This window comes from Heptranchias perlo, chromosome 4 (assembly GCF_035084215.1).
Source record: "Heptranchias perlo isolate sHepPer1 chromosome 4, sHepPer1.hap1, whole genome shotgun sequence".
Classification (NCBI taxonomy): Eukaryota; Metazoa; Chordata; class Chondrichthyes; order Hexanchiformes; family Hexanchidae; genus Heptranchias; species Heptranchias perlo.
The window spans coordinates 422,626-438,131 of NC_090328.1; the positions used below are offsets into that span (position 1 = coordinate 422,626).

The following is a 15,506-nucleotide window of genomic DNA, read 5'->3' on the forward strand; positions in this document are numbered from 1 at the left end:
CCCCGAGACTCTGCCCCGAGACTCTGCCTGCAGAAGACTTCACTCAGCTATTGGTATCTGAACTGGAAATCAACAGAGTGAAAGGTGAAAGGTCAGACTTGCAGTGCCTGTGTGTTGTGGGTGTGTGCGTGTGTACATGCATGCACGTGTACTGTATGTATGCACACATGTGCATGCATGGGCCTGTGTGTGTGCAGTGACAATCCTCGAATTGCAGCATGAAAGTGTATCAGTGGATCCTTTCATTATGAAATGGGAATCTGTCTCAAAACAAGAGGCCTTTCATCCCCCCCACCCACCTTGTTAGCACATTTATTGAATTTAATTTCACTACTCTGATGGGTTTTGAACTCACGACCCCTGGATCGCTAGTGCAGTACCACAACCACCAGGCAGCTGTATACTTCCCTGTACACTGAACCTTATATCTACGTCCATTCATTTTAGACTCCGCAACCACCACAAACAGTCTGTTCATGTCTATTCTGTCCCATCATTTTGTAATTTTAAACCCCTCTGTCCAATCACCCATAATCTCCTCTGCTGCAATGAGAAAAGCTCCAGTGTTTTAATTATGGAGGTTTTACCAGCCCCGTGCAGGTCAGGACTGATATCTGCCGCCAAACACCGGCTGCACTGTGTCCCTGTAGGATGAATCGAAACCCGTATCTCACTCTCCCCTCCCGTTACCTACCCCCTCACACCCACAGTCACTCTGTGAAACTCGAGCTCAGTCTCACCCAAACACTCTCTGATTTATAGGAACATGGGAACAGGAGTAGGCCATTCAGCCCCTCGTGCCTGCTCCGCCATTTGATAAGATCATGGCTGATCTGTGATCTAACTCCATACACCTGCCTTTGGCCCATATCCCTTAATACCTTTGGTTGCCAAAAAGCTATCGATCTCACATTTAAATTTAACAATTGAGCTAGTATCAATTGCCGTTTGCGGAAGAGAGTTCCAAACTTCTACCACCCTTTGTATGTAGAAATGTTTTCTAATCTCACTCCTGAAAGGTCTGGCTCTAATTTTTAGACTGTGCCCCCTACTCCTAGAATCCCCAACCAGCGGAAATAGTTTCTCTCTATCCACCCTATCTGTTCCCCTTAATATCTTATAAACTTCGATCAGATCACCCCTTAACCTTCGAAACTCCAAAGAATACAACCCCAATTTGTGTAATCTCTCCTCGTAACTTAACCCTTCAAGTCCGGGTATCATTCTAGCAAACCTACGCTGCACTCCCTCCAAGGCCAATATGTCCTTCCGAAGGTGCGGTGCCCAGAACTGCTCTCAGTACTCCAGGTGCGGTCTAACCAGGGTTTTGTATAGCTGCAGCATAACTTCTGCCCCCTTGTACTCTAGTCCTCTAGATATAAAGGCCAGCATTCCATTAGCTTTATTGATCATTTTCTGCACCTTTTCATGACACTTCAATGATCTATGTACCTGAACCCCTAAGTCCCTTTGGACATCCACTGTTTTTAACTTTTTAACATTTAGAAAGTACCCTGTTCTATCCTTTTTTGATCCAAAGTGGATGACCTCACATTTGTCTACATTGAATTCCATTTGCCACAATTTTGCCCATTCACCTAATCTATCGATATCGCTTTGTAATTTTATGTTTTCATCTACACTGCTTACAATGCCACCAATCTTTGTGTCATCGGCAAACTTAGATATGAGACTTTCTAAGCCTTCATCTAAGTCGTTAATAAATATTGTGAATAATTGAGGCCCCAAGACAGATCCCTGCGGGACTCCACTAGTCACATCCTGCCAATGTGAATACTTACCCATTATCCCTACTCTCTGTCGCCTTTCGCTCAGCCAACTTCCTAACCAAGTCCGTACTTTTCCCTCGATTCCATGGGCTTCTAACTTAGCTCACAGTCTCTTATGTGGGACCTTATCAAATGCCTTCTGGAAGTCCATATAAATAACATCCATTGACATTCCCCTGTCCACTACTTTAGTCACCTCTTCAAAAAATTCAATCAGGTTTGTCAGGCACGACCTACCTTTCACAAATCCGTGCTGGCTCTCTCTGATTAACTGAAAATTCTCGAGGTGTTCAGTCACCCTATCTTTAATTATAGACTCCAGCAATTTCCCCGCAACAGATGTTAGGCTAACTGGTCTATAATTCCCCGGTTTCCCTCTCTCTCCTTTCTTAAAAAGCGGAGTGACATGTGCAATTTTCCAATCTGGAGGGACAGTTCCTGAATCGAGAGAACTTTGAAAGATTATAGTTAGGGCATCTGCAATGTGCTCACCTACTTCCTTTAAAACCCTGGGATGGAAACCATCTGGTCCTGGGGATTTGTCACTCTTTAGTGCTATTATTTTCTTCATTACTGTTGATTTACTTATGTTAATTTTATTGAGTCCCTGTCCCCGATTCAATATTAGTTTTCTTGGGATTTCTGGCATGCTATCCTCTTTTTCTACTGTAAATACTGACGCAAAGTAATTATTCAACATGTCCGCCATTTCCCCATTGTCAATGACAATATCCCCACTTTCAGTTTTTAAGGGGCCAACACTGCTCCTGACCACCCACTTTTTCCTAATATAACTATAAAAGTTCTTTGTATTGGTTTTGATATCCCTTGCAAGTTTCTTTTCATACTCTCTTTTTGTAGCTCTTACTATCTGTTTTGTGACCCTTTGTTGATCTTTGTATCTTTCCCATTCGCCAGGATCTGTGCCATTTTTTGCCTTTTTGTATGCCCTTTCCTTATGTCTCATACTGTCCCTTACCTCTTTAGTTGTCCATGGCTGTTTTTTTTGGGCAAGTAGAGTTCTTGCCCCTCAGGGGTATAAACCGATTCTGTATCTCATTAAAAGTTTCTTTAAACATTTCCCACTGATCATCAGTCATTTTACCCATTAACAAATTTGCCCAGTTTACTGTGGACAGTCTCTGTCTCATCCCATTGAAGTCGCCCTTACCCAAGTCTAGAATCTTAGCAGCTGACTCACTTTTTTCCCTTTCAAACACTACATTGAACTCGATCATGTTATGATCGCTATTGGATAGATGTTCACGCACAGTTAAGCTGTTAACTAAATCTGGTTCGTTACTCATTACTAAATCTAGTATAGCTTGCCCCCTTGTTGCCTCTAGGACATACTGCTGTGGAAAACTATCCCGGACACACTCAAGAAATTCACTACCTTTCTGACAGTTGCTAGTCTGCTTTTCCCAATCTATGTGAAGGTTAAAGTCCCCCATTAAGACCACTCTGCCTTTCTTACATGCTTGTCCAATCTCTGCATTTATACAATCTCGCACTTCAGAGCTGCTGCCAGGGGTCCAAACACAACTCCCACTATAGTCTTAGATCCTTTCCTATTTCTCAATTCAACCCATAAGGTCTCTGTTGGCTGCTTACCTCTCGTTATATCCCCCTTTATCATTGAATTGATTTCATCTCGAATCATTAAGGCTACTCCTCCCCCTCTTTCCTGTAGATCTTATAACCTGGTATATTTAGTTCCCAATCCTGACCATCCTGCAGCCAAGTCTCAGTAATAGCTATCATGTCATACCCTCCAATTTGAATTTGAACCTGTAGTTCATTTAATTTATTCGTTATACTCTGTGCATTTGTATATAGAACACTTAGTTGGATCACACACCCGAGCCTGACCTTCAGCTTTGATGCTGGGATAATCGCCTTACGCCGTCTAGTTTTCACTTTATCTGTAGTGTCTAAAGTACACTTTCTTTCCGCTGCTCTACGCTTTTCCCTTTCACTTGTTCTTGAACAACTGTTTGTACTATTTGTATTGTAAATTTCCCCTGGGTCTTCCCCTCTCTTGCTGCTCTCAACTTTACTCCCTTCTGACTCCCTGCTCAGGTTCCCATCCCCCTGCCACTCTAGTTTAAACCTTCCCCAACAGCACTAGCAAACACCCCCGCGAGGACATTGGTCCCGGTCCTGCTCGGGTGTAACCCGTCTCTCTTGTACAGGTCCCACCTTCCCCAGAACCGGTCCCAATGTCCCAGGAATCTAAATCCTTCCATCCTGCACCATCCCTGCAGCCACGCATTCATCCTGCCTATTCTCCTGTTCCTATACTCACTAGCACTGGTAGTAATCCTGAGATCACTACCTTTGAGGTCCTGCTTTTTAATTTATCTCCTAACTCCTTGAATTCACCTTGCAGGACCTCATCCCTTTTTTTTACCTATGTCGTTGGTACCGATATGGACCACGACTACTGGCTGTTCACCCTCCCCCTCCAGAATGCCCTGCAGCCGCTCCGTGACATCCTTGACCCTAGCACCAGGGAGGCAACATACCATCCTGGAGTCACGTTTATGGCCGCAGAAACGCCAATCTGTTCCCCTTCCAATTGAATCCCCTATCACTATAGCCCTGCCACTCTTCCTCCCCTCCTGTGCAGCAGAACCACCCGTGGTGCCACGAACCTGGCTCTTGCTGCTTTCCCCTGAGAAGCCTTTTCCCCCAACAGTATTCAAAGCAGAATATCTGTTTGAGAGGGAGATGGCCCAGGGGACTCCTGCTCTACCTGCCTGACCTCACCTTCTTTCCTCACTGGGGCTAGACCCTGCAGTGTGGGGCTGGGCCCTGCACCTCGGCTTTCTCCATTTGAACACAAGACCAATGCTCCCCCCGGACTCAGCCAGGTGAGTCAGTCTGGAGCTGAGCGAGTAGGTCCCAGGTTCACCTCCATGTCTGTGGTCAACCCTCTGACCTGAGCCAGGATGGCAGTGTGGGGGCCGGTACAATCAGCCCTCGATTCCTTGTGTTAGGGAGGGAAATCAACCAGGGACGCTGCTCCTGGACAGGGTGAGGGTATCGGGTGAGGACAGTCAGGCTCAGCTGTGATGCTCCCCAGAGAGACTAGCTGGCTGACACCCACTTCTTAGGCTCACACTTTTGGGTGGGTGCTTGGTGTATCCCAGCAAGGAGCCAATGCCTTCAACATAGCAGGGTAGAGCATTCAGGGAGAAATGAGGGGCAGTGGACTACCTGAGGGTGACCGGAGGCAGGGCTCGCGACCCTGCTCAGTATTGGTGCTGGCGTCCTTCCTATCCTCAGCACTTTTCCTGGTGGAGGCCCAACAATGCAATTCGGCGGCTGATACAGACGGGCAAATTACTGAATCTCGGTCTGCTGGTAGGGCACCACACGAACCTATCAGAATTCAGAGCATTAGTCGTATGTTCAGAAACAGATACAGGGGAGGGGAGGCCAGGGGAGGGGAGGCCAGGGGAGGGGAGGGGAGGCCAGGGGAGGGGAGGCCAGGGGAGGGGAGGGGAGGCCAGGGGAGGGGAGGGGAGGCCAGGGGAGGGGAGGGGAGGCCAGGGGAGGGGAGGCCAGGGGAGGGGAGGCCAGGGGAGGGGAGGCCAGGGGAGGGGAGGCCAGGGGAGGGGAGGCCAGGGGAGGAGGAGGGAGGACGGTGGTGAGGACACGCTGCACGGCTCAGACCTGTCATGCAGGTTATCCTCACCATGCCCCATTTACCCTGCTGGCTCAATGGGTAAAGGCCCTGCCCAGCGTGGTGCTGTGCCTGATAGACCAGAAGGTTCCAGCTTTGTCCTCTGGGCTGTGCTGAGTTAGCTGATCTGAGCTGGGCCGTGGTTTGGGTGCCCTTGGGTTAGAGAGGTTTAGATCAGCTCGCATTACTCCTCTTGAACCCTGTCGGAAGGGCAGTGAGTGAGGGTACCAGCTGCGATACCCTCCGCAGTGGAATAGCTTGCTCAATCGGTGTCGAGCCTCGTGCGTGAAGAATGACACTTGAGAGCGGTGGAAGAGGGCAGCTGGTGCCTGTACCCCAACAAGAATCAGCACAGACAGGAGTGGAGGGGAGGGGAGGGGGAACGAGCAATAGATGGTGATTCAGGCTGCCAGACAGAAGGACGGAAGCTGCAGTTTGATTCGACGTTTTCTGATTTCTCACAGCACGAGTTACACAGCAAGCTCAACAGAATAGTTTCCTTGTTCTCACTCACCCAGAGGGATGGCGAAGCCTCCTGTGGTGTCGGGCACTGATGGCACATCTATGGGCTCCTGGTATTAAACACAACCGTTACACACTCAATTCATCATCTCCTGGTATTAAACACAACCGTTACACACTCATCACTGACTCCTGGTATTAAACACAACCCTTACACACTCAATTCATCATCTCCTGGTATTAAACACAACCGTTACACACTCATCACTGACTCCTGGTATTAAACATAACCGTTACACACTCATCACTGACTCCTGGTATTAAACACAACCGTTACACACTCATCACTGACTCCTGGTATTAAACACAACCATTACACACTCAATTCATCATCTGGTATTAAACACAACTGTCTCACACACACACACATCACCGACTCCTGGTATTAAACACAACCGTTACACACTCATCACTGACTCCTGGTATTAAACACAACCGTTACACACTCATCACCGACTCCTGGTATTAAACACAACCCTTACACACTCAATTCATCATCTCCTGGTATTAAACACAACCGTTACACACTCATCACCGACTCCTGGTATTAAACACAACCGTTACACACTCATCACCGACTCCTGGTATTAAACACAACCCTTACACACTCATCACTGACTCCTGGTATTAAACACAACCATTACACACTCATCACCAGCTCCTGGTATTAAACACAACCCTTACACACTCATCACTGACTCCTGGTATTAAACACAACCGTTACACACACATCATGGACTCCTGGTATTAAACACAACCTTTACACACGCATCTACCCGCTTGTGGTATTAAAACACAACCGTTACACACTCATCAGCGACTCCTGGTAACGGACTGGTAACTCCGCTATAGGGCGGTGATACTGATCCTACGAGCCCGGGAGCCCGGTGTGAATCTGCTTCCATTCACGTGGCTCTCAACAGACTTGCTGGTCCATGGGCCTCCCGCACAGCCAACCCACCGGTGGGATTCTCCCATCCCCTTCACTGTCTGTAAAAAGGTAAGGGTTTGTCACTGGGAGGCAGCATTCGATACAGCTGGTGAAAGGGCCCTGCATTATCAGTCCTTTCATTTATCCTTCACCCTGTGTGGACAGTTGCACACTCATCACCGTCTCCTGGTATTAAACACAACCGTTACACACTCATCACCGGCTCCTGGTATTAAACACAACCGTTACACACTCATCACCGGCTCCTGGTATTAAACACAACCGTTACACACTCATCACCGTCTCCTGGTATTAAACACAACCGTTACACACTCATCACCGACTCCTGGTATTAAACACAACCGTTACACACTCATCACCGGCTCCTGGTATTAAACACAACTCTTACACACACATCACCGACTCCTAGTATTAAACACAACCGTTACACACACATCACCGACTCCTAGTATTAAACACAACTCTTACACACACATCACCGACTCCTGGTATTAAACACAACCGTTACACAATCACCGACTCCTAGTATTAAACACAACTCTTACACACACATCACCGACTCCTGGTATTAAACACAACCGTTACACAATCACCGACTCCTAGTATTAAACACAACTCTTACACACACATCACCGACTCCTGGTATTAAACACAACCGTTACACACACATCACCGACTCCTAGTATTAAACACAACTCTTACACACACATCACCTGTACCTGGTACTAAACACAACCGTTACTCTTGCAGTACGTGACTGACACCAGGAGCAGGCCATGTGGGGGTAGCGAATCTACAGAAACCCTCCCATCACTCCATGGGGCAGCTGCACCAAGTGACAAATTCAGGGAGTACAATTGTCACAAGGAATCTGGGAGAAAGTCAGAACATCCCTTTACACTGCACATTCCCACTTCTATCTCCTCTTTAAACCTCCCAGGACATATTGGAGGACAGGCCCAAGGATTTTACACACAACAGACTCTGCTACCAGCCTTCTGAGTTTCTGCTCCATGTGTCGGATCAGGGGGTACCAGGTGTTTGTGTGACTGGCGGAGTTTGCAGACAGGCTTCTCCGTTCTTCTTTTCTCAGAGCGTCGCTTTAACCTGAGAAATTAAAACAATACAATGCTGAGGAACAACTTTGTTCTTTTCATGGCAAATCAACCCCACCTTCACCCCATATCCCTCAACCCCACCTTCTCCCCGTATCCCTCAACCCCACCTTCTCCCCGTATCCCTCAACCCCACCTTCTCCCCGCATCCCTCAACCCCACCTTCTCCCCGCATCCCTCAACCCCACCTTCTCCCCGCATCCCTCAACCCCACCTTCTCCCCGCATCCCTCAACCCCACCTTCTCCCCGCATCCCTCAACCCCACCTTCTCCCCGCATCCCTCAACCCCACCTTCTCCCCGCATCCCTCAACCCCACCTTCTCCCCGTATCCCTCAACCCCACCTTCACCCCGTATCCCTCAACCCCACCTTCTCCCCGTATCCCTCAACCCCACCTTCTCCCCGTATCCCTCAACCCCACCTTCTCCCCGTATCCCTCAACCCCACCTTCTCCCCGTATCCCTCAACCCCACCTTCTCCCCGTATCCCTCAACCCCACCTTCTCCCCGTATCCCTCAACCCCACCTTCTCCCCGTATCCCTCAACCCCACCTTCTCCCCGTATCCCTCAACCCCACCTTCTCCCCGTATCCCTCAACCCCACCTTCTCCCCGTATCCCTCAACCCCACCTTCTCCCCGTATCCCTCAACCCCACCTTCTCCCCGTATCCCTCAACCCCACCTTCTCCCCGTATCCCTCAACCCCACCTTCTCCCCGTATCCCTCAACCCCACCTTCTCCCCGTATCCCTCAACCCCACCTTCTCCCCGTATCCCTCAACCCCACCTTCTCCCCGTATCCCTCAACCCCCACCTTCTCCCCGTATCCCTCAACCCCACCTTCTCCCCATATCCCACTTCAGCTAACAGGAAACGAAGAGTAGGCATAAATGGGTCATTTTCAGGTTCTTTTTTTTAATCTGTTCATGGGATGTGGGCGTCGCTGGCGAGGCCGGCATTTATTGCCCATCCCTAATTGCCCTTGAGAAGGTGGTGATGAGCCGCCTTCTTGAACCGCTGCAGTCCGTGTGGTGAAGGTTCTCCCACAGTGCTGTTAGGAAGGGAGTTCCAGGATTTTAACCCAGCGACGATGAACGACGAAGGGCGATTTCCAAATCGGGATGGTGTGTGACTTGGAGGGGAACGTGCAGGTGGTGTTGTTCCCATGTGCCTGCTGCCCTTGTTCTTCTAGGTGGTAGAGGTCGTGGGTTTGGCAGGTGCGCAAGATGTAACGAGTGGAGTGCCACAGGGATCAGTGCTTGGGCCTCGACTATTTACAATCTACATCAATGACTTCGATGAAGGGACTGAATGTATGGTTGCTAAATTTGCTGATGACACAAAGGTAGGTAGGAAAATAAGTTGTGAAGAGGACATAAGGAGTCTGCAAAGGGATATAGATAGGTGAGTGGGCAAAAATTTGGCAGATGGAGTATAATGTGGGAAAATGTGAACTTGTCCACTTTGGCAGGAGGAATAGAAAAGCAGTTTATTATTTAAATGGAGAGAGATTGCAGAACTCTGAGGTAGAGGGATCTGGGTGTCCTAGTACATGAATCACAAAAAGTTAGTATGCAGGTACAGCAAGTGATTAGGAAGGCAAATGGAATCTTGTCATTTATTGCAAGAGGAATGGAATATAAAAGTAGAGATGTTTTGCTACAGTTGTACAGGGCATTGGTGAGACCACATCGAGAATACTGTGTGCAGTTTTGGTCTCCATATTTAAGAAAGGACATAATTGCTTTGGAGGTGGTTCAGAGAAGGTTCACTCGACTGATTCCTGGGATGAGGGGATTATCTTATGAGGAAAGGTTGGACAAGTTGGGCCTGTATACACTGGAGTTTAGAAGAATGAGAGGTGATCTTATTGAAACATATAAGATCGTGAGGGGACTCGAAGGGGCAGATGCTGAGAGGATGTTTCCCCTTGTGGGAGAGACTGGAACTAGGAGCCACAGTTTAAAAATAAGGGGTCTCCCATTTAAGACGGGGATGAGGAGAAATGTTTTCTCTCAGGGTCATGAGTCTGTGGAACTCCCTTCCCCAGAGAGCGGTGGAGGCAGGGTCATTGAATATTTTTAAGGCTGAGTTAGATAGATTCCTGATTAACAAGGGAGTCAAAGGTTATAGTCGGTAGACGGGAAAGTCGGGTTTAGGTCACAATCAGATCAGCCATGGTCTTATCAAATGGCAGAGCGGGCTTGAGGGGCTGAATGGTCTACTCCTGCTCTTAATGTATGTATCTCTCAATCCCACCTGCTCCCCATATCCCTCCATCCCACCTTCTCCCCATATCCCTCCATCCCACCTGCTCCCCATATCCCTCCATCCCACCTTCTCCCCATATCCCTCCATCCCACCTTCTCCCCATATCCCTCCATCCCACCTTCTCCCCATATCCCTCCATCCCACCTTCTCCCCATATCCCTCCATCCCACCTTCTCCCCATATCCCTCCATCCCACCTTCTCCCCATATCCCTCCATCCCACCTTCTCCCCATATCCCTCCATCCCACCTTCTCCCCATATCCCTCCATCCCACCTAATAGATTTCTTGCTCGAGCTGTGGGCCTGCCCTGCTCGACTCCCCCTGCTCGGACCCCCCCCTGCTCCTGCCCCGCCCGGCCCCCCCTGCTCCTGCCCCGCCCGCCCCCCCTGCTCCTGCCCCGCCCGGCCCCCCCCCTGCTCCTGCCCCGCCCGGCCCCCCCCCTGCTCCTGCCCCGCCCGGCCCCCCCCTGCCTCCCTTGCCCTGTCTGGCCTCCCCTGCTCCTGCCTCCTTTGCCCTGTCTGGCCTCCCCTGCTCCTGCCTCCCTTGCCCTGTCTGGCCTCCCCTGCTCCTGCCTCCCTTGCCCTGTCTGGCCTCCCCTGCTCCTGCCTCCCTTGCCCTGTCTGGCCTCCCCTGCTCCTGCCTCCCTTGTCCTGTTCGGCCTCCCCTGCTCCTGCTCTATTCTTGTCACGGGCCTGGTTGATGTGCTCTGTTTATTCGCTCTTATGGAGCGAGATGATGAAAACAGGCGGTCTATTCTGTGAAGGATCTCTAACTGAGACTAAATAAAAGCACCTCACACATTCCCACCTCTTCTTACTGTCCCGATCGGTCCTGGGCTCAAACGGCTCAATCTTCACCTTTAGAAGGCGGAAGGCTTCGGCCTGTTCTCGTCCTGAAGGATGCCGGGATCTACACAACCGGCCCTGCTCAAAAGCAATGAGGTCCTGAGCTGGAATGAGTCTTGGAGGACAGAACACGGGCAGCTGGAAGGAAGGATAAGATCAACGTAGTGTTTCAGTACACAGTAATGGTGGGCATGAGAGGTGTTTCACTAACTGCGACCAGTACCCTGGACTGCCAATCCAGATGTGTCCTCCCAAATCTGGGCTGCAGCTGGAGACAGCATCTTGAGCTGTATACCACGAGGGTGAAGTACTCGCGAATACAGGTGTGTCACCAGTGATGGGGGCAGCTCGAGGTGATAAATTAGGACCATCGCACAAACAGCGCCTCATACATTGAAGACTGTTGGCTAAAATCAATTTATCCTGCAGTGTAATAAGCACTGAATAATGGCAGCCCACATACTCCCCAGCACCTTAAACAGGGTCAGGGGTATCCAAGCGGTTCAGTGTTACTATGGAGCACTGGAAATAGCCCTGTACAGAACAAGGAGAGAGGGACAGACACAGACATCTAATAACCTTTAAAGTTATAAAACTAAGACTTAATACCATTTTTAGAGAACGTGCAGTTCGACATAATATACACAGGAGGATTACACCCAGTAACAGTGTGTTATATACAGGATAAACAAGGCCTGCAATAGGAGACTGCGTTTTAACCTTTCTATGGCTTTTATTTTAGCAGAATTAGGGAAGAATTCTTATTGGAAAACTGTGTCCCAGACCTCCCTTCCCTTTAAAGGGAAGGGGTCCTATACCATTAAATAATAGGATCCATTCCCTTTTATTGCTGAAGACCATGACTCCTTCGACGAGGCTGGGACACTCCCCTCCCCTCCGGCCCCACCCCTCCACGCCCGGCCCCTCCCCTCCCAGCCCCTCCCCTCCACGCTCGGCCCCTCCCCATGATGCTCACTCCCTCTTCTCCCCTCAATGCTCAACCCCTCCCCCTCACTCTCCCCCTTAACGCTTGCCCCCTCCTTCCGCCCTGCTCCTCGCCCCCACCCCTCGACACTCGCCCCCTCCATACCTGGGTCTCTTGACAGATGTTGCTGCATCGTTGCTGACTTGTGGGACACTGGACTGAGGCTGATGACAACGTCCACGGCCGCCCAGGCTCTGCTCGAGTGTCTGGCGGCTGCCTTGGACTCGGAGGGAACAGAGAGATGTGGGTGGGCTGGGGGAGACGGAGCAGAGGCATCCCGAACAGGTGGGAGCAGCTTCCGTGCACCGTGGGGCGTTGGCGGTCCCTTTGGCATCTCTCCCCAGAGTGAGGAGGGTCGCTTACTGGAAGGTCAGTGCCGGGCGAGGCCAGTGGCAGCTGGTACTGATCCAGGTTCAGGTGTTTGGGTGGGCCTCTTCTCGACGATTCTTCCCTCCTCTCCTTTTCCTCGGCAGCCTCCCTTAGAGCCTCAGCATCGTACATGGATGAATTCAGGTGGGCAGGGAAGCAAGGCTGTGGCCTGTGACTGGACTGCGGGTAGGGGCAGGGTGGGACCCAGGCCTCTCGTGGGGTGGGCTGCTGTAGACAGCCTGGGGGTGGCAGGTTGATGTGAATCATCGGAGGAGCCCTCAGCTCGTACCGAGGCTGAAGTCTCAGCAGAGGGAGACTGTGTGTCGTATTTATCCCAGGATCGAGCTGGCAGACCGTTGGAGGCAGCTGAGCCCCAGGGCCGAAGAGGTGAGGTCGGATGGGAACGTGCCCGATAGGGGGCAGGCTCTGGGAGTCAGGGGTCCGATACAGTCTGTAGACATGATCACCTTCAGGTCTCGGACGGAGGGACAACTCCTCTGGGTCCTAGGAAATAAAGGACAACAGTGTACAGGTTCAAAAGGCAACTTTGCCTATATATGGAGCAAAGAGGATTCTGGACATCAGGACTTCAGTTCTAAGGAAATATGATTAAGGAAGATGAGTTTGTTTTATTTGGACTGGAAGACACTTTGAACTAATCGAATGGATTAGCTTTGGATTGATACAGGGCGATGGGGAGAGAGCGGGGCAGTGGGATTAGTTTGGGATTGATACAGGGCGATGGGGAGAGAGCGGGGCAGTGGGATTAGTTTGGGGATTGATACAGGGCGATGGGGGAGAGCGGGGCAGTGGGATTAGTTTGGGATTGATACAGGGCGATGGGAGAGAGAGCGGGGCAGTGGGATGGAGAGTGACGGGCAGTGGGATCATTTTAAGATTGATACAGGGCTAACGGGGACAGTACGGGGCAGTGGGATTATCATGGGATAGATACAGGGCTACGGGGAGAGAGCAGGGCAGTGGGATTGGTTTGGGATTGATACAGGGCTATGGGGTGTGCATGGGGCAGCGGCATTAGTTTGGGATTGATACAGGGCAATGAGGAGAAAGTGGGGCAGTGAGATTCGTTTGGGATTGATTCAGGACTACGGGGAGAGAGCGGGGCAGTGGGATTAGTTTACCATTACCGACAAGCCAGGGGATCAACCCTGGTTCAATGAGGAGTGTAGAAGAGCATGCCAGGAGCAGCACCAGGCGTACCTAAAAATGAGGTGCCAACCTGGTGAAGCTACAACTCAGAACTACATGCATGCTAAACAGCGGAAGCAACATTATATAGACAGAGCTAAAAGATTCCACAACCAACGGATCAGATCAATGCTCTGCAGTCCTGCCACATCCAGTCGTGAATGGTGGTGGACAATTAAACAACTAACGGGAGGAGGAGGCTCTGCAAACATCCCCATCCTCAATGATGGCGGAGTCCAGCACGTGAGTGCAAAAGATGAGGCTGAAGTGTTTGCAACCATCTTCAGCCAGAAGTGTCGAGTGGATGATCCATCTCAGCCTCCTCCCGATATCCCCACCATCACAGAAGCCAGTCTTCAGCCAATTCGATTCACTCCACGTGATCTCAAGAAATGGCTGAGTGCACTGGATACAGCAAAGGCTATGGGCCCCAACAACATCCCGGCAGTAGTGCTGAAGACTTGTGCTCCAGAACTTCTTTGCCCTTCTGAAGGGCAATTAGGGATGGGCAATAAATGCCGGCCTCGCCAGCGTCGCCCACATCCCATGGACGAATAAAAAAAAACTAGCTGCGCCTCTAGCCAAGCTGTTCCAGTACAGCTACAACACTGGCATCTACCCAACAATGTGGAAAATTGCCCAGGTATGTCCTGTCCACAAAAAGCAGGACAAATCCAATCCGGCCAATTACCACCCCATCAGTCTACTCTCAATCATCAGCAAAGTGATGGAAGGTGTCGTCGACAGTGCTATCAAGCGACACTTACTCACCAATAACCTGCTTACCGATGCTCAGTTTGGGATCTGCAAGGACCAATCGGCTCCAGACCTCATTACAGCCTTGGTCCAAACATGGATAAAAGAGCTGAATTCCAGAGGTGAGGTGAGAGTGACTGCCCTTGACATCAAGGCAGCATTTAACAGAGTGTGGCACCAAGGAGCCCTGGTAAAATTGAAGTCAATGGGAATCAGGGGGAAAACTCTCCAGTCGCTGGAGTCAAACCTAGCACAAAGGTAGCACCACGACTGACCGAACTGGCCGAGTCCTGAAGGACATAGCTGCCAGACTGGGTCTGTGGCAGGTGATGAGCGAACCAACGAGGGAAAAACCTACTTGACCTCGTCCTCACCAATCTACCTGTCGCAAATGCATCTGTCCATGACAGTATTGGTAGGAGTGACCACCGCACAGTCCTCGTGGAGACGAAGTCCTGTCTTCGCACTGAGGACACCATCCAACGTGTTGTGTGGCACTACCACCGTGCTAAATGGGATAGATTCAGAACAGATCTAGCAGCTCAAAACTGGGCATCCATGAGGTGCTGTGGGCATTCAGCAGCAGCAGAATTGTATTCCAGCACAATCTGTAACCTCATGTCCTGGCATATTCCTCACTCTACCATTAACAAGCCAGGGGTTCAATGAGGAGTGTAGAAGAGCATGCCAGGGGCAGCACCAGGTGTACCTAAAAATGAGGTGTCAACCTGATGAAGCTACAACACGGGACTACATGCATGCTAAACAGCAGAAGCAACATGCTATAGACAGAGCTAAGCGATTCCACAACCAATGGATCAGATCAAAGCTCTGCGGTCCTGCCACATCCAGTCGTCAATGGTGGTGGTGTAAGAATTAACCCAACAGATATAATTTAGGATAATTATAATCAATAGTAGAAGTAGAATGAAATGTACTATGAATCTATAGATGTAAACTGTACTGTGTATTAATATAGTGTGAACCATGTAACGTGTATT

At 50.1% G+C, this 15,506-nt stretch overlaps 1 protein-coding gene across 1 annotated transcript in view; it reads right to left on the reverse strand.

The window, feature by feature from the left end:
• Window positions 1-15,506, reverse strand: part of cplane1 (ciliogenesis and planar polarity effector 1) — a 211,492-nt gene that overhangs the window by 39,833 nt on the left and 156,153 nt on the right. Inside the window, exons 34-38 of the mRNA XM_067982079.1 lie at window positions 12,277-13,044; window positions 11,149-11,324; window positions 7,951-8,062; window positions 5,996-6,053; window positions 5,013-5,177 (exon numbers count right to left, since the gene is read on the reverse strand). Coding sequence (XP_067838180.1) covers window positions 5,013-5,177; window positions 5,996-6,053; window positions 7,951-8,062; window positions 11,149-11,324; window positions 12,277-13,044 — 1,279 coding nt within the window. The remainder of the gene's footprint in view (window positions 1-5,012; window positions 5,178-5,995; window positions 6,054-7,950; window positions 8,063-11,148; window positions 11,325-12,276; window positions 13,045-15,506) is intronic.